The 19,009-nt window shown below is 38.6% G+C and overlaps 2 protein-coding genes across 6 annotated transcripts in view; one reads left to right on the top strand and one right to left on the bottom strand.

The window, feature by feature from the left end:
- The first annotated feature begins 8,369 nt into the window (after positions 1-8,369).
- Positions 8,370-16,066, top strand: meiob (meiosis specific with OB-fold). 3 transcript variants are annotated; one of them, XM_040023187.1, is made up of 14 exons: positions 8,370-8,475; positions 8,791-8,874; positions 9,040-9,097; positions 9,265-9,396; positions 9,559-9,631; positions 9,788-9,983; positions 12,157-12,257; positions 12,491-12,543; positions 12,733-12,828; positions 13,023-13,115; positions 14,400-14,541; positions 14,637-14,823; positions 15,037-15,123; positions 15,204-16,066. In XM_040023187.1, the coding sequence occupies exons 2-14, from the start codon at positions 8,818-8,820 to the stop codon at positions 15,318-15,320; spliced, it is 1,392 nt and encodes a 463-aa protein (XP_039879121.1). In that variant the 5' UTR covers positions 8,370-8,475; positions 8,791-8,817; the 3' UTR covers positions 15,321-16,066. The 3 variants fall into 3 exon arrangements, with proteins under 3 accessions (XP_039879121.1, XP_039879122.1, XP_039879120.1); XM_040023186.1 differs by having other exon boundaries at positions 8,371-8,475; positions 14,400-14,544; XM_040023188.1 differs by lacking the exon at positions 15,204-16,066 and having other exon boundaries at positions 14,400-14,544; positions 14,946-15,039.
- Positions 16,067-16,376: 310 nt separating this feature from the next.
- The window catches only part of LOC120728349 (voltage-dependent T-type calcium channel subunit alpha-1H-like), an 18,805-nt gene continuing 16,172 nt past the window's right edge, over positions 16,377-19,009 (bottom strand). For all 3 annotated transcript variants that reach the window (XM_040023177.1, XM_040023179.1, XM_040023180.1), the window contains one exon: positions 16,377-16,747. In XM_040023177.1, coding sequence (XP_039879111.1) covers positions 16,640-16,747 — 108 coding nt within the window. In that variant the 3' untranslated portion in view covers positions 16,377-16,639. The remainder of the gene's footprint in view (positions 16,748-19,009) is intronic.

Genomic DNA, 19,009 nt, shown 5'->3' with positions numbered 1-19,009 from the left:
GCTGAGGCCACACTAATGCGCTGCAGTACATGATGGCTCTGACTAGGATGGGGCCATAATTCGTTCCATTCCTTTTTATTAAACCCATAGCCACACTGTTATTAGTGTTTGGTGAGGAGAGCTGCTCTGTAACAGCGTGATGTCTTCCATATGTGATGTTACTAGCATCCAAAGGAGAGACAGGACTAGAAGAGACAGATGAGGCGGAGCCTTTTTCCCTCTAATGGTAGAGTTTGGTTTAAAAAAGCCCTAAATGACATCCAATAGGATTTGGGATTAGAGTGGCATGTCTTGGTCTTGCAGGCAGATAAAGTAATATAGCAAAACACGACTTAAAGTCTGCATAAAGAAAAGTCAGTTTTTTAGAGTTCTCACGGGATGTCACCTGGATATTGCTCAAGACTTGTCCAGCATATTGGATGTTTACAGACATGTCGGCATTTCCATGCAAGCGACCTCGGCAAAGTGCTAACAGCCAAAGCAAAGGCAAGGTTTTCAGTGCAACACCGTACACCTCTCTGCAACCAGTTTCTCATTGCAATTGCCATAAACCTCCAATAACCTTTCATCAACTAGGCAAGTTGCCCGAGCAACAGGTGGTTGCCAGAGGGATCACTGACCAACCTGTTTTCCTGTGGCCTTACTTGACCCCACAGCATCATATATTCAAAATGGCAGATGAGTTCAAGGGTCACATGGCAAAACCTGAACTATGTGAGCATATTTCCAAAAGTGCCAACAAGCACTTTTGTGTTTTAGACCCTTTTATGCAAACACATCCAATGCTTGACAACTTTTCAGTCAGTCGCTGGAAACTGGGCAGATAACTTAAAACAATGTAGATCCAAAAGTGTAATGTTTCTGATGAATTAATTGGTTTCTGATGGATGAAGCTGCTTCTCAGTGGATGGAATTGAGTTTTAATGGATGTGACTCATAAGCACAAACAGAGGAAACCTAATGACTCTACTCAACGTCCTTTGCAGAGACACGCTTGGACTCTAGAAATAAGCACAGCGCAGACAAAACTTATCTCTTGTTAAGGGGCAGAACAACGAGGCCCCTGAAAACTCAGAACATGAATGTTTCTGTTTTTCCTCATATTAAATCCTTAAAACAGATCGTAACGATGACAAAACGGAGAAGAATGAAAGTGCAACGCTTGAACGCACCACGCAATGAACATAAACAGTAGATAGGCATCGAAAAACTTATGTGGGATTCATGTTTTGTTTTGAATTGTTACAATAAGATTCTAGGCTGAAGATTTCTAACCACGGCACCAGTAAATTAGAGGATGTGAATTTCAGTTTGATCATTCTGCTTTTGAGCAAAAAAAAAAAAAAATACAAATGACTCATCCCCAAAACGTTCCAGATACCCAGTCTTTTTGATTTTTATTCCAAGGAAATCAGTGAAAAGTTGTTTTCCATTGTAAATAATACAGAAGGAGTTTATCTGCATTTCAACTCAGTACAGATGATTCTTTATATAGGACATTGGTTCCACATGCTAAAAAATCAGCACCTAATCTAAGCAACACTGAAATCATTAAACAATAATAAATAGCATTATTGTCATAACGCATGAAACTGTGTCCTGCTCAGTGCCATTTTACTCCACAATATAATGATTTCATTGTTCAGTGGAACACATGCGGCACAGAAAAGAAAGCTTCTGTTTCATATATCACTCGGCAATAATTGAAGAAATGTGTTTCTCACATATTTGAGGAACAAAAAAAAATAAAAAAAAATAAAAGGGGCTCTTTCTTAATTTGAAAGCGTTGGGGTCAAATCTAGGGCGCAATATTTCTGTCAGGGTTTGTCTGAGGGGAACTACCTAAGCAGTGGATATTGTGAGGACGTTTGTGATGGACTGGGACAGCAGCACTGGCTTTGATGTAGCTGAAGTACAGCTCCAGGTCTTTCCACAGTTAAAATGATGAATGGATGAAAAATCTCTCTGGGTAACATTAAATTGACAGTGGCTGTATATCAGGCCGGAGTTTTGTCCTAGAGGATAAAAAGTTTGAACTGAGTGATGCCCTTTGACTTGATATTAAAACCCCAAAACACACACACACACACACACACGCAAATATTCATTCATATAATCTGAAAAGACACACTCGCTCCAAGTCACACAACTTCATACCAGACATTTGCGTATTACATATGAGGAAAAAGATTTAGTACTGCATGGACTCCAGACATAGTATTTCTGGTTTGTCTGTTTTTCTGGGCTGTTTCAACAGATATTGGCTCAATTACCATAAAATTTACTATTAAAATCCATTACCCTGAGAAAATCTCCATTCTATTCATGGTATTGCATCCAGAACTGAAAATAAAGCCAGCATTAAAGGTCCAAAAACTGCAGTTCTTGGACTGGCCACTTGAGGCTAGCTCCAGAAGCGAGGGAAACTCCCATGTTAAAAAGCGCAGCTTTACAGCTGAACAGAGCATGTTTACAACCATGGATTCTGTTGATAGGTGTCGATGCACGCTGCTAGAGCACATCTCTGTGCCATTAGAGGCTTTTAGAGTATTTTTTTATGGAATTATCTTTCAAATACGCCTGTTGTGTGTTTCAGACCATCCAACAAACTGAGCCCCAGTCTTAGCAACTCAAATTCTGATGTTACATTATTACTTTTTGCACCAATTAACACGTATCTGTGTATATCTCATAGCATTTATAGATGCTAGAGGTAACTGAAAATTTTGCACTTCTCCAGTCCAAATTTTGGTCTGTTCTGACTCAAAAAAAATGCAAAACAACATGATGCAGACAATAAATTTCCCCTTAAGAAAAACTAGTAGCCGTTTTTACTACACAATCATCAAGTCAGTCTGCTACGTTGGCGACTTCTAACCAGCTGCCATCAGAAATAATGGCATTCCCACCAGCCTCTTCGTTCTAATAATCGGACTACGAAAAATAGTGAAAGCTGTAAACTTGAGCTATTGTTCAAGTTCTTTTCTTGCCTTTCTGCATTACCCACTACATGGACTCGCTGTTTACAAAATGTAATTTCAACCAAATCATCAGTCTGTGAAAATCTGCTATTAGATGTATGCAGGGAATAGATGTCACAGTCTCTGACTCACTGCAGCTTTAAAGAACTTGGACTTTGTGTTGTTCTCGTGCCGTCATGTCTTTTAGGGGATCTTTGGTGTCTGTTCTTCCTCCACTGTTCTCATGTTTTATGCATGGTTTGCATGGTTTTACTATAAATCTTCTGTCTGGTGCCTTTACAGAGAAGTGGAAGAAGTATTCGGGACTTTAAAAACACTCAAATAGAAATATGTGAGTCTTAAAGTCAGAAAAATGAAGTTAAAGTCTGCAGGCTCCTGGAAAAGCTCCTTTTTAAAAAATTAATTTTCATTATGTTAGGTGCAGTTTTTGCTACTGATGCATTAACGGAGCAGGATTTTATTTTTTTTTAATTAGTCTACAAACCAGTGACATCACTGCAGCTACATCCATCTTCTATACAGCCTCGTCGTTTCATATTTCAAAATTATTTTTAGTCACAACCTTTCCATAACCCAAACCACATGTTAATCACTGTAACCACACTGTATACTCTATTATAACCCAAACCCTGATTAAACGGAACCAATATTTTTGGGCCTAACTAAATAAAATCTTACAATTGATTGCGTTCACAGAAAAAATTAAAGGTTTTGCTTAAAAGTCAGCCGCGCACAGCCTCGAAAACAGAAACTTCTTTTGCAGAAAACAGCCTTTCTATAGTCACATTTTGGTTTAACTTCAATAATGAAAAATGGTTGATGAAGTTTTGCTTATACTCTTCACCTGTCCAGTCAAACCTGTGAGTCAGCACACCACAAATGGGATAAAGGCCATAAGTGAGCAAGCCTCACAAATAGAAAACACCCGTGATCTGGGTGTGTAAGTGGTGTAACCGGTTTTGTGAAAACAGTTTCATGAAAGCTCCTGTTGTGCTGTAATATTCAACAAATTTCCTTTCCTTCATATTTCTATTTCCTCCTCATCAGTATTTCAGTCTTCGCTGTACTGAAATGCTTCCTCTCTAACTAACTCCTGCAAAGTTTAATCTGAAAAACAAGACTTTAAATCTGTTAACAGCACATCAAAAAAGCCAGCCGAAGCAATCGCATGACAAACGCCGCAGTGTTCCTCCCATTACCTCATGGTGGCATAATGATGGGAGCTGACATCATGCGTGCATGCCACCGATTTCAGTCTTCGTGTTGCTTTTCAACAGCATGTTATTAACATCATTTAAAGTTTCCTCCACATCCCCATCTCACTGGGCACGAGGACGAGGAGACGGAGCGCATTGTTCTACCAGAGCCGGGCAGATCCGATGGCTTTGAGCAGGCCCAGTGGCTCAGCAGCAGCAGCTCCACCATAGTCAGTCACACAGGTGGCAGGGAAATTACAGTGTACGCATACTTGTAGCTTGGACGTCTTCCACTTGTGGAAACCAATAAAGACTGCTCAGGCTCCTGCCAGCGACTGCAAAAGCTATAGTTGGATGTTGAAGTCTGAGTTATGCCAAGATATTGCTCACCATGCGCAGAACAATATGTTTTAATGGTCGGATACAATAAAATAATGAGGATTGGTCCCATTTTTTCCTTTTTTTTAAACAATGGCTCCCTTGTCTCGCATGTGCACAATCATGGGTACCTTCTCACACGTGAGTGCAAACCATCTAAATACTACAACCTGTCTACCCACTTCCTGTAAAGCATTTTGCAGCAATGTAAAACCCTGTACAAGATTTTTTGGTACATTACCAAACATATGGATATAGTGTAAACACCGGCTCTTTCACTTCCTGATTGCAAAAAGTCATTTCAATCAAACCATCAGTCTGTGAACCTCTGCTGTTGGATGCATGCAGGATATATGAAGGTGCCACAAATCTGCACTTCTGAATCTCTGCAATTTTAAAGGATTTCAACTTGGTTTCGTGTTGTCTTTGTGTCGCCTGGTCTCCGAGCAGGTCTGTGGTGGTTTTACTCCCTCCAGTGTTCTCATGTTTTATACATGGTTTGCAGTTTAACTATAAATCTCCTGTCTGGTGCCTTTACATAAGGTCCAGGAGACTGCTGTGAAAGAAGAGGAAGAGCTTTAGAGCTGCTCTAAATAGCAATACCACAATGTAAAAATACTTAAATACAAAAATCCAAGTACTGTAAGAGAAAAAACAATCTGCAGGTTCTTGTCAGTCTTATTTAATTTATTTTGATTATACTGGGCACCGTTTTTTTAACATTAAATTTTGAGCAGTATTTAGAGGTTGAAGCTTACACAACTTTTCACCGCTGAGTAAAACAGCTCTATAGATATATTATTGTATCACATTTTACGTGCTCAGATAATTTTTTTAATGTAAAAAACCCCAATATCTTTTTGAGTCATAATGTACGTCTTCCTAATTATACCTTTTCAATGCAAATATATTTTTATTCATGTTACTTTGTGTATTTTCATAACTTTCTTTGACCTTTTCAAAAGAGGTAAATTGTAGAGGTGAAAAATAATTTTTACCTGTAAATGACTTTGACTCCTGATTTTGGAAAATTTAAGCAAATCTAAAATGAGAAACTTATTATAGTTGCACTACCATGTAGTTACATTTGGTTTTTTAAATGTATTTATTTGCCTGAGCTCTAATGCATTTGATTCTGAATCATGTGAAGCACGAGCCTTTTCAGTCTGTTAAGATGCTCAATAGATAAACACTGAAGCATGCGAGATGTAAGCAAAAGCTAAGCTGGTGGAGTATTTACAGTCATGGACATTATTCTTTATGAAATTAGCTTTTAAATGTGCTGTTTGAACAGTTGTTTTTTGTAAGTTTACAGATTAATATGAATCTAGTTAAAAAAGCAATTTTCTTGAATTAATCATGACAGTTCATCAGGACAGTAACTGATGCAGCAGCTGCAAGATATGAAATTTCCTGCATGAATGTTATTGTCCATTTGAATATCTGTTTCTAAGCAGCATCACCTCTGATTATTGCAGTTATCGTTCTTGTTTTCTACAGACATTCTTTATGAACTTTGAACTGTCCTTTTGATGACAGTAAACATAGATGTGCTGTATGCACTGACATGCATGGCGCATCTACAGAAAGGAGCTCACATGAGATGATGGATTAATAGTTGATTAGTGGCCACACGGCTGCAGGCCCTCTGGGGAGCCGACCTGAGGCAGAGAGGCCACGCGATCACAGCACATTCCTGCGGCGACTGCGTGCATGCGACATCCTTCTCGGCTCTGCATAAAGTCAGGTTTTTGGAAGGTGACAAGCAAGACCTTAGCTGACTGCTTTTGGTATAGACATTTACATAGTTTATTCAAATTACGTCAAAAGAACCAGTTGAACGTTTGATCGGCGTGTGATTGATGACAGGTGAATTCGTTATGAATAATTCATCAAACCAACAGTAAGTTTCACTTGATTTATCTGATGACACTTTACAGTGCTTTGATTAATGGACTCACCAAGTTTAGTCAGAAAAACCCTAATGAAATTAGAATTTGAAATTTTTCTTTCATTTGAATAGCCTGCCGCGGCTGCAAAAAGCAAATCGATTCCTTTTTGTGTAGATAAAAGTTCAATGCATTTAACCACCTCAGTTTAACATTACACAAGATTATTCAAAGCTCACCAATACACTGATTGATAGTTACACATCAGGCTATCTGCTCAGGAATAATCTACCTGTGTTAGCTGTTTTCTTACTCTGTTATTACGCACATAACTGCTACTGTACCCCGCCTTCTCTTTTTTTTCTTCTTTTTTTTTAGCAGCAGCCATAAAATCACATCACCAGAGACATTACTGTCTGAAAAATCAACATTAGTCACAGGGATCAGTTATCTGATCCGACTGTGAGGATTAGTCAACACGGGAAATGAGCAAGGGCTCTGTGAAGCTGAATGAGGGTTTACTGTTACACCTTTTGATTCCTGCTTAGGTGCATGAGACAGTATCATATGTCAAACACGGCTTTGTGCTATCAAAACAAACCAGGAAGCTGTCAAATTAATCTCAGCATGGCTGTCTGAGCACAAATCCCATGTTGTGAATGATAGCTGGGTAGGATCATCAAGCTAATATTAAAGTCTAAGGTACAAAGACACAAACAGATGACTCAAATTCAAAGTGTGCGTGTTTCAGTGTGCATAACTGACAGCTTTCAGTCATTGTGTCCTTTGCAATTTCATTGTTACTCCTGTTTCAATGCATGTTTGCGCAGCTGTATCGGTGTTTACCACACTGAATGCGTGTTGAAACTGTAGATTTCATCTTGCGCAACATTAAACAGCGACTAACAAAACATTAGGTGAATAGAGCCTGGTTTGTGTTCGTTATTACGAAATCAAGATTAATGCAACTGATCAGTTAGTGAAATTGAGAAAGAGTAGGTTTAAAGTGCAGAAAGGTGAAACAGTAATGATTTGCTTAAATTATAGTAACAGTCAGTGTTTTTTATCAGCATGAAAAATGATGATTAAATTGGGGAAATAAATTTAATTCATTTTGTATTTTCTGAATAAAGAAGTTGAACTAATGAGGAGTTCAGTAGCACGTACGTATTTTGTTGCTTGTTGGGCTATGCTTAGTTGAAAAGAAGTTAGTTAGTTACTAAATGTCAACATCCATGCTGTTGATAGTATCTCTGGATTTAAATTCCTCAGTGTCCCCTTCTCAGAGGATCCTGAGCCTCTGCTGTCACTGTCAAGGCTCAGCAATGCCGAGATCTCATGAGGAACCTGAGGAAGGTTGGGTTACCTCAGAACCGACTCAGAAGGCACTACAGAGGATTGCCAAGGAGGCCCAGAAAATCACTGGGATCCAGCAACTCCAATAGTGACATCTTCAAGCCCCACTGCCCAAACCGGGCCACCAACATCGTAGGGGACCAGTGAAGTGAAGCTGCTAAAAGACTTGAATAATATTGCATGTATATATGTGTGTGTGTTATTATATTATTATTATATATAAATATTTTATGTTTGCATTTTATTATTTATATGACAGTATTTAAGACTTTTATATTTATTAGTAGTAGTGTTATTTGTATTTGATTATTTATTGGGTTGTTTTTTTTTTAGCACAACCTAATAGCAGTGACCATGTGATAGTGGTACAATGACAGTAAAGTCTTATGTGATTTTAACCGGCATAAAGCCTTTATTACGAAATAATAAAGAAAACTCCTACTTCACACTAACAGTTGTTCTCTACGTTTTACTAATGTATGCCACTATGAAAGGTAATTTTTAAGTCTTTTTTTTTTTCGTTTGTGTGTGTATTGTAGCCTGAAGACGCAGCTGTATTAATGCAGAAATTTCCAGCAACAATGAAGGCAGCATCAAAGCTCCGTTATACCGTCGCGTGCAACAGCTTCACCGCGAAAATCTTATGTCACGTGACAAGAGAACTGCCGGAGACAGGTAAAAACCACAGACAGCAAACAATAAAAAACATGCTGAGCTTTAAATTAATTAGTATTAAGGCTGGAGTAGAACTGTAATATTAGTCTGTTTGAATCAAATTTAGCGTTAAAATGACTAAAAATAATCCAGCGTTAGCTTGCTACTTTATATAATTACTGCATTAAGTTAAATTTAGCTAGTAAATGTATTTAGCTCTTACACATTACTTACTGTGTTTTAGTGTATTCAGAGCTGATGTAGAAACCGTCTTGCAGAGGTTGAGCTGAAGCCCAGTTCCTGACTTCTGTTTATTATTTTTTATTTTATTTATAGACCGTGCAGAGGTTATGAATAAACAAAATGGCTGCTCACACCTATATCGCTATCTCTGAGCTGCATCCCAACATCTCTCATTCAGTGAGTTCAACTGATTTTTTCTTTTAAACTTCATGTCCTTTATTTTCTTTTTTTTTTTCTCCTAGGGCTTATACCCTAATGTAGCCCAGTGCATTTTCAGGCTTGTTTTAGCGAGTTTGATTAAATAGTATGATGCACTCCCGTTGTCCTTGTAATGTTTTCCAGAAAGTGGCAGGCATCATCATTGGAAAAACTGATGTCAAAAGCTTCCCTGACAGAAAAAGTTCGTATCCTGGCTGTATCTCTATCAGTGCATCATTATTTTCAACATTCCTCCTCTGCACTTCAGTGTCTTGTACACCAGCGCCCTCTCCTGGTGGTGATTTTTAGGTTTCTTTTTTTCTCCGTTGAACTGCATCACTAAACTAACCCTCCATTTCTGAAATACAGATATTGGTATGGACAGATTCACCTTTGGCTTCACTGTTAAAGACTCTCCGGACTTCTTCATCAACGTGAGCACTTGGGGAAATGATGCCTATGTCAACGGGCTGGCCAGCAGCTTCAACATTGGGGACTGTGGTGAGAAAGTCTCTCTCAAAGTTGTGTAGATTTCTTTTACTGTCCTCTTTCCCGATTAAAGTAATTTTTTAATAAACTGAAATATTTTTAATGTATTTCTTGCCTATAGAAATTACATAATGATGCTTGGAAACAGAACTGCTTCTTTTTCTTCCTTTCCAGTCACAATTGAAAACCCTTTAGTTGCCACCAAAGACCTGGAGAAAGGAGATCGATTTTGTCCTGCAACACCGAGGTAATTTAGCATTTTAAGACAGATGGTATCTAAGAAGCATGTTCTCCTTACTGTGCTTTTAGGTAGCTGATGGCAAGTGAGGCAAACATAATGTAACACTGTGCAAAGCACGGTGTAACAGGGAGTAATGTGTAATGATAGCATCTGCTGTCTCAGCCACTACAGGCTGCTGGTGACGGAGGCTCATTCCCAGGTGTGTCTGTGTGCTGATATGGACACCATTGACAGACTGCTGCCATTGATTCACCTGCCTGTTAAGGACTCCAGAGATTTCTACTCTCTGGGAGACATAGTGGCCAACGGGCAAAAGCTGGATGGTTCGGTGATAAATATACTTGCTGCTGTAAAATCGGTAGGACACTTTAAGGCTTCAGTCGCTCAGTGTTACATAGGAGTTTGAGAAAAGTTCCCTTTTATACACTTAAGGTTTTGTGTAGAGTGATGTAAGCTGTTAATCACAAAGACTTTTTATTTACATATTTATTGTGCTGAAATTTTCATGAACCCACCTCACCTGCTTTTACTGAGGTTAGTGTTTTTTTCCTGTTTTTCCCAGAATGCTTTTCTATACATGCATGGACAAATCTGAGAACACTGCTGCAACGTGCAGTAAAGGCAATGAACATTACACTAACTAGGGAAATAAATATTTGAGTTCTTGAAAAATGACATGTATCAAGATTAACTTCACTCTGATGTCAAATGAAAATTTACTCTCAGTAGCTTAGCTTGCACTATTTAAAGATTAAAAAACTGCTGTCAATGTCTCTGTAAGATGATTATTTTTAAAAAATGTGGCCAGAATGTGGCATAAAATGTTGATTATTGAACTCATTTTTCTGGATTTTGTTTTGTGGCTAAATCCTGGCAGCTATATATTTACAGTTTAATTATTACAGTAGTTTTTATTCTATATTCAAATCCTCAGCAATCAAATAGGCAATGACCTTTCCAAAAGCATTCCCAGTTTTCCATAATGGCATTTTAAAGACTCTTTAAGTGGGAAAGAAAACGTTCTCTCTTTCTATATTAGCGTGCAAAAGTTTTGTGCCACTGCTCATCGTCAGTCTTTAACACTGAACTCTCTTAGGCAGCTTTCCTTCTTTCTGTAGTCAGGAACAGTTCTCCAGGCTTCTGGAAGGACTTTCAAAACTGGCTGCCGATTGTTCCATTGTTCATCAAGATGATCGCACACTGCTTTAATAATGTTGAGGTGGGGTCTCTGGAGAGGCCAATCTGTGACTGATATTGTTACTGATGATGATTTGAACCAGACATTTCAAATTCGTCTTTGTCACTCCAGAAGACCTGTTGGGTTTTTAGTCCAGTTCTTGTGTAATTTTCATACCTCAGCCTTTTCTGCATGTTTCCCTTCCTTAAGAATTGTTTCTTGACAGCGACACTTGCACTGAGACCATTTCTGATGAGGCTTCAGTGAACTGTAGATGGATCACTCTGTCAGGTCTTTTCTGGATTGTTTCCTAGATTCTCAGATACTGTTCATCTGCTAAACATAGTTTTTGCCCCTCAGCTGTAAAAGGCCACCTGTTAGACACCCAAAGTTGTGAATGTGATAACTCGAGAACCAGGTAACACAGGATTTTGAAATTCATGCCATAGGTGCATCTACTAAAAATCTCATATGATCTCAAATCTCAGTGATGTCAACCTCCAGATTAAGGTCAGATGGTTAACTTCTCTGAAAATCATCTAGGATTTTCACATTGAACTGACAGCCTGTGTTTATTTGTTCTGTAGCATCACAGGTTGTGTAAACTTAGTTTGACACTAAAGAAGAAATAAATAAACGATAACCAACCAAATTCTTATTGACCTGGTTTGACCCAGTGTGCTCAAAAATTTAGATTTCCAAAGACAATGCAATAAAGTAAAAAACGTTCAGTAGAAACATTTATAGCATGTTTATGTGCTTAGTAGATTCTTTGTCAAGTAACAGATTGCAATCATATAAACTTGAGTATATTAAATGTATTCATATTTTAAGAGGTGGTTTTCAGTTAATAAAATATGTATTTTCCAACTTTGCTCCCACATTGATTAGATGGTGTTTGTTTGGTTTTGTTTTTTCCTCTACCATAAACTGAACTATGGTGGAAAATAGTCTGTTAAAAGTTTCCTGAGCTGAAAAACAACTTTAACAAGAAAAGAGAGGGAGGGTTGTTAAAAAGTGGCTCGATGTTGGATTATTAAAGTCAGTCACGGAAAAGTCACATAACCTGTCAGAGAGACGCTGTGGTGGGAACCCTGATGTGTATGAGTGTGATGAGTGAGCGATCAAATAAGTTGAGTTTTCATTTACATCTTATAAATTGTCAATTAGGCTACACTGTGTCTGTGTTTGTGTGCGTGTGGTTTCATGGTGAATGGTTGTTGGTTTTGGAACATACCAGCTCACCATAATGGCCCCAAAGTTCACACACGGGCCAGACCCGCCCTGATCTCAGTGTCACATGAAAGGGAGATAGTGTGATAGGAACTTCAAGCGACCGTGTTTGCATTTTCAGATCGGAGACACAAAGCAGTTCACCACTTCAGACGGACGCAGAGGGCAGAGGCTGGAAGTGAGGCTCTTTGATGACTCCGTCTCTTCCTTCCCCCTCGTCTGGTGTGTCGAAGGCATTTATTAATTTGGAAAATGAACGTATATTTATTACTTCTGTTGCTTTTGTGCCATATTCCATCTTTACTGCCTTTTGTATCACCGCTGTGTCTCCTTAAGCGACCACAAATTTACATTAGCGATACAACGCCTTAGATTGCCCCTCTGAACTACATGTGTGTTTGATTTTTGACTGTGCTCTCCTCTGTGTGACTCCCTGACCTCTGTCTCACTCACAGCTGGGACAGAGAAACCATTCAGCTCATGCAACCTCTGATACCCAGGGAGACGGGTAGGTTTGAGGGCTGCTGCTCTTTCTCCGCCGCAGAAATGAATCTTTATTTAACTGTTATTCCTGCCCGTCATGTCCCATTAGCATACTGTGCTGAAGACAAACACAGCGGTGGTTACCTGAGATCCAACTGCGTGTTTGCGTTTAAGATGGTTTTCTGTTGTTTCAACTGTTTTTCTTCATTCCAAGTGCTCTTCATAGCCGACGCGAAGATCAGCTTTGACAGCTTTCGCAGCGGCATGGTGGCAACTGTTAACTCGAAAAGCATTATCACTGTCAATCCTGGTAAGAGATCACAGCGGCACTTAAAAAAACACAGGCTCTGATAGAGATTTAAATGGTGTAACTGATTAAAAACAAGACTGAAATGCTGGTTTTGGACAACCAATCAGTCATGGTAGACAGTGAAAGAAATGGAGCTTTCCTTCCTGCTGTGCAGGGAGAGAAACATGCTAGAGTCAATCATAATTTGTTTTCAGACACCCGAGAGGCCAGCCTGCTGTTCAGTTATGCTAAAGAAGTGTCAGAGTCTGGAGCTCTGGATCAAGATGACATACCAGAGGATGTCCCTGGTAAGTTATAATGAGTTCCTGTCATGACTTCCCCATATTCATATAAGTCAGTCTGCTCATCTAAATGTAAAAGACTCTTTGAATTTGAGGCATCAGAAGCTGCTTTTGTCTTGGATCTTTAAGCAAAAGATTATATTATATAAAATAATTATATTTTCAGTTACAGAGGGCATATAGGAAAGTTTAAAAGATGAATTCAAGATGCTATTATCAAATCATAAAGTCATTTTCCCCACTTTTGGTAAATCCCCTAAAAAGAGCAAAACTAACAGGATCCGACAGACGAGTACAGCTAACTTGTGGCTTAGACCTCCATCACTGACCAGTGGTAGCACAGTCAGTTCAGCTCCTCATTAAAAGCACATTACCAAGCCACACAGTTACACTAGCTGCTGTTTTTCTAGCTGCTGTTTTTCTTCTTGAAAATGAAAACCAACAGTTCATTTATTTTATTTTTTTTCTCAGTCCACATAGAGACCTTCTGGTGTAAAGATTTTCAGGCTTTAAGAGTGTTTCCAGAGGAGGTATTTAGACTATGATGCCAATAAATTTTTGATTTTGCCGTTCACTGAGACATGCGAGTGTGAGATCAAAAGTTTTAGCTTTAATTCACCACATCTAGATGTGTTAAACAACATAGAAAATATGACTTACCAGTCCAAAAACATGTTTTCCCACCGATTAAATTGTTGAGGAGGAATTTCTTTCTTTAATATTTAGTATATCAGTATCCTGCCTCCTTTATTTTGCAGTGGAAACACATCAGGATTTTCTTTGTATAAAGACTGCAGACTGTGACAGTTTATTAAGTATACCTTGCTAGTAATTTGGTTGAACCCCATTTTCCTTCAAAACCACCGTAATTGTTGCTGGAAACGTTGCTCAGAGATTTTGGTCCATATCGACATGACAACATCACACAGTTACTGCAGATTTTCCAGCATCACATCCATGGCAGGGCTCTAGACTAACTTTTTGCCATGGTTGCACTGAAGTTAGGCGCACTCAAATTTTCAACCGAATCGCTTAACACCACAGTTGTACATGTGCACTGTTTTGGGGGGAAATTGCAGTCCATACAGACAATATTCATTTGTAAATGATTAACTAACAATCTTGTGCTTAAAGTGTTTTGGCACTCTTTCGTCTTGATCATGTCTACATGTTTAAATGCATTTGGCTGCTGCCATGTGATTTGCTGATGTGTGCTAATGAGCTTTTGAGCAGGTGTACCTAAGAAAGTGCCCTTTAAGTACACATGTATGCTGCTGTTTTGGTCTGCAGTAGAGTCCATCACCGACGTTTACACAGTGAGCCAGCTGATGCAGAAGGCCCGAGAGAATCCCGAGGCTTTATTTGGCATCACATATAGTTTCATCTCCAAGCTCGACCTCGACTCGTCTGTTTCAAAAGTCATCAAGACACGGTGGTAAATTCACACATTGTTTACTAACTATAACCATGACAGCCACTTCCTTGAACAAGAACAAAGAGCAGCTTATTGCTTTGTCTTTGCTTCAGCTCGAAATGCAAATTCCTGGTGACTGAGGACTTGAACAGCTGCACCAACCAGTTATGTCCAGGAAAGGGTCAGATTGTTTCAGCCACTACAGGCTTTGATCTCCTGGTGGACTTCACAGACCACACCGGCACTCTGCACGCCTGCAGCCTCAGGAGCCCAGTGGCAGAAAAGGCTCTGGGATGCACAGTAAGTATCAGTTCATAGAAAGACGATTCTCCAGTCTCAGTTCTAAACCTTGTGCTCCTACACCTGTGCTGTATGGCTCAGATGTCAGTTACAAAATTATGTAAATATTCTTTATTTTGTAGCTATTGCTCAGATGAACCTCCACAATCCAGTAAATGAATGGCGGTGGTTGATAGCTTTGCCACATCACCTTTTCTGTTTGATCTGATTCAGACAGAGGAGTTCATCAGTTTGACTGATGGTGAGAGGACTGCAATGAAGTGGAAATTTCTTTTGGAGAGATGCAAAATATATGTGAAGGTACCTTAGCTTTTGATACCAAGCTGCAAAAGCTATTAGCTGTAAAAACAAAGTGTTGAAAAAAATCTCATGTGCTGTAGATCATTCCTTCTCCTAAGATGAAGAGTGGAATCAGGGGCATGGTCCTGGACTGCTCGCTGGCAGATCCAGGAGAGGTGAAGCAGCACATGTCTGCCCTGCTGCAGCAGCGCCTGTGATCAGCACACTCACTCACAAGTTTCAGCTTCCTGCCTCACCTGCTGTTTGGTCTTTGGACTCACATGTTAACAACAGGCTTTTATGCATGTGCACTTTGAGTTTTAATTATTACCAATTATTTATTAGGACTCCAGATTATTTAATGTATTTATGTAAAAGTATTTATTTATAAACATGCTGCTAAGTTGTTTGACTTTAAAGCTGTTACACTAACTTCATCAGCTCCATGTTAATGTGTTATGTTTTACACTGCAACTTTTATGTTCCATTATATGAAAGCTAACGAGCAGTCTGGGTTCAAAACATCTCCAAATATGCACAAGTTAGACAATAAGCTGTGTTCTTCATGTTCTTCAGTCATTGGAGCCCCTAGAAGTGTGTGATACATACTTTTGAAGCATTTTTAAAGATAAGGTACTGCTCTGTTTAAAAAATTAAGTCAAGTTGACACCATTTAATCTCTGAATTTTATGCATTAGTTGATGAAAAGGTTTTTCTGTTCTTCAGACCAAGAGTCATAAAAATATAATGGATTTTCTGGTCTTTTGTTTTCTTTTTTTAGCCTTCATTTGTCAAGTTTTCTAAAAAACTGCAAAACAAGGAACCAATCAAACCCAAACTTGGTGCATGAACATGCAGAAGAAATATTGCCATACTTCTGCACACCTGCAGAGGGCAGTACTGTTCTATTACCAATAATCTGTACCCAACTCTCCAGTGATCCAAAAGTGACTTTTATTGATTGGATCAGTTTGTTGTCTCAGTGATATTAGTCATCAATGTGTTTTATAATTTCAACTCATTTTCACACCTTGTTTAAATTAGAATGAGCCATGATGTAGACACTGCTTAATTATACAGTGAAAGCACTTATACCGTAAACCATGAGTGTGTGTTTGTGTGGTGATAAATCTATAAAAATCTTAATTCATTTCGAAATAATTTTGGAATAAAGACAGTTCCGCTACTTTTTATAAGAAGTTTATTCCTTTACATTTTAAAGGTTTGATCATTTAAAAGAGTGTATAAGATCATGGATCTTGGTGTTTAAACACACCTGTAATGTAGTTACTATAATACTACTAATTGTAAACAACATGTGTATGTCTGTAGTATTTATCTATATATAGTGTTTACTTATAGTTTATATAAACAACTATTAACAAAGGAACTGTTAACATTTAAGTGAATTTCGTTAAAAATGTTTACAGTAAGATAAAAGTACATAGGCATAAAAATTTTAACATTTACAGGATATCAGAAAATGTCACAGTAACAGAGAAGTATAAAGAAAAACAAGTCTAAGGTATGAAGTGATTTACAAGTGGACTCCTTCGGTGGTACCAGCTGAGCTGGATATGACGGGTTCGCCTGGAGACTCCTGGGGTTGCTGCATGATGTCTGAGGATTCAGTCTTAGGCCTTTTCTGAAATATTTAAATATTGTTGTGTAAGATTTTATTTCATTTTAAGCGTGAGAAATCCAAGATTTGTTTAGATTATTATTATGTGGCAGAATTAATACTGGATAATCCATGGTCAACAAAACAGTTTTCAAGGTATTTTATTAGCATTTTTTCAGATATTATAGGATACTATACACGTTCGCCACTAAATACCTTTTTAAAATGAACTATATGATTAACGTCAGAGATTCCTGTGTTGTAATGATTTATTATATTTGAAAAATAGAGGCTATGCTGTGAGACATTCATGCACTATATTGCCATTTGCAGCTACAACAGCTTCTTCTCTTCTGAGAATGCTTTCCACCAGGTTTAGAAGTGTGTTCATGGGAATCTTTATTTGTGATGGCCTTGCTCGCAGTCTCCGCTCTAATTCATCCCAAAAGTGTTCTATTGGGTTGAAGCCATTCTAGAAGCTTAATCTTAGCCTGCCTTATCTATTTCAATGTTTACGATCATCATCCTGTTAAACACCTGTGTCCAAAATTCAGTTGTCTGGCAGTTGACTTGAGGTGAAGTTGAAGACTTTTGAGGTAGTCACCCTTTTTGATTATTCCACCTACTTTTTATGTACCGAAACCACTGGTAGTAATATAGCACCGGAGCATGATGGTACCACCACCATGCTTAACAGCTGTCAGTGTTTTCAGGTTTCAAAAGGCCATAAATCAACACTTTTACAACCCATCTGGTTAAGAAATGATTTAAAAAGTTTAATAAGTCAGGATGCCGTAAACCCCGCCAGAACACCATATTTTATGCCAGCGAGTGGTTTTTTGAACGCCTCCTTCTGAGTGGTGGGGAAAATGGCGTTTTTGGAGCACTGAGCATGCTTTTTCCAGCGCTCAGTGACAGCTCTGACAGCGTTTTCTTAAATTATGCAGGGCCCTACCCATGGTTTTCTCATCCACTTAATTTAAATTCCATGATGAATTGGTGTAGTCTGCACTTCTTCTTTTCCAGGTGATTAAAGTTTAACTTAAGTGGATGAGAAAACAATGGGTAGGGCCCTGCATAATTTAAGAAAGCACCATCGCTGCTGTCACTGAGCACTGGAAAAAGCACACTTTTTCCAGTGCTCATAAACGTTGAGCAGCTGTGTGATGTACAAAGCGGCATTCAATGACTCAGAAGAAGAGGTTCAAAACTCCACTTACTAGCGTGGAGTTTTCACCAACTTTTACAGTGTCCTGACTTAATAAATGTTGATTTTTCCATTGTTTCTTAAATGATTTGTAAATGTTTATGGCCTAGATGGCTTGCCATTCAAAAGCCACTTCCTGTAATGACTACCCACTAACCAATTTTCCCTCATCTGAGGGTGACAGTTGCCAAAATGGTGACATATCCAAATAATTATATTAAATTGTACGTTTGCATAATTGTTTAAACTGATGACTCTGGATGACACTGCTTAGAAATGGCCCATTAAGCTTCTAGGATGGCCTTCCCAAAGCCTCCGGCCACAACATGTTGAAAATTTGTGATTTATGCTTGAAATCTGGGTCTGTGCCAACAAACCAAAGAGTTTAAATTGATTCTATCAATTCTGCCAAGAATTACCTTCAGCAAATGTCCAGCAATAATTTTAGCACGAGCTTATTGATGGCTATTCTATTTAAGGCGTGACTTAGGTGTACAATAATTGCAAACCCATGGAACAAAGTCTTGTTTTTCAAGGCATTAGAATAATTGTACTCTATATCAATAAACATTTCAAAGAAATCAATAAAATCCTCAAATTATTATGACATTCATGCCTACATTCATGAATATGCATAAACCTTTGGCCATATATATACTAGCTTGACAACAGCTAAAGTTTAGCCTGTACTGTTAGATTACAGATGGAAGGTGTGTTCTTTCCTAAAAACAAATTTCAACTCACACTTCTCCTTCAAACCTCTGGGGGGGACAATCACAAAAGCTCTGGTGAGGCATTGTGTATGTAGTTACCGCTCTAGCACATAAAGTGACCTAGTGTTTGAGTGGTGATTTGCCATCAAAGCTGACAGATACCAAATGCACCAGCCAGGTTGTCTATTAACTGGTTCACAGCAAAGGATGATGGGGCAGGAATAGGATCTATATAACAGGAAATTGATGTCCTCTTATCAAGAACCTGCTGAGCAGCTTATGCCCACTGTTCCAGCTTATATGGAGGAGTTGGTGTTACTGTGAGTGAGGTTTAAAAGAGAACAACTGGTTATCAGCGTGATCCTG

The sequence above is a fragment of the Simochromis diagramma genome, unplaced genomic scaffold (assembly GCF_900408965.1).
Source record: "Simochromis diagramma unplaced genomic scaffold, fSimDia1.1 OVJJ01000208.1, whole genome shotgun sequence".
NCBI classification, from domain to species: domain Eukaryota; kingdom Metazoa; phylum Chordata; class Actinopteri; order Cichliformes; family Cichlidae; genus Simochromis; species Simochromis diagramma.
This window is presented reverse-complemented; position numbering and strand designations above follow the sequence as displayed.

Bases quoted from the DNA above. Each gene is read 5' to 3' on its own strand.
- meiob (XM_040023186.1), top strand. From the start codon at position 8,818: ATGGCTGCTCACACCTATATCGCTATCTCTGAGCTGCATCCCAACATC. The intron at 8,875-9,039 runs GTGAGTTCAACT...AATGTTTTCCAG, and splicing joins ATCCCAACATCTCTCATTCA to AAAGTGGCAGGCATCATCAT. The intron at 15,124-15,203 runs GTACCTTAGCTT...CATGTGCTGTAG, and splicing joins GATGCAAAATATATGTGAAG to ATCATTCCTTCTCCTAAGAT.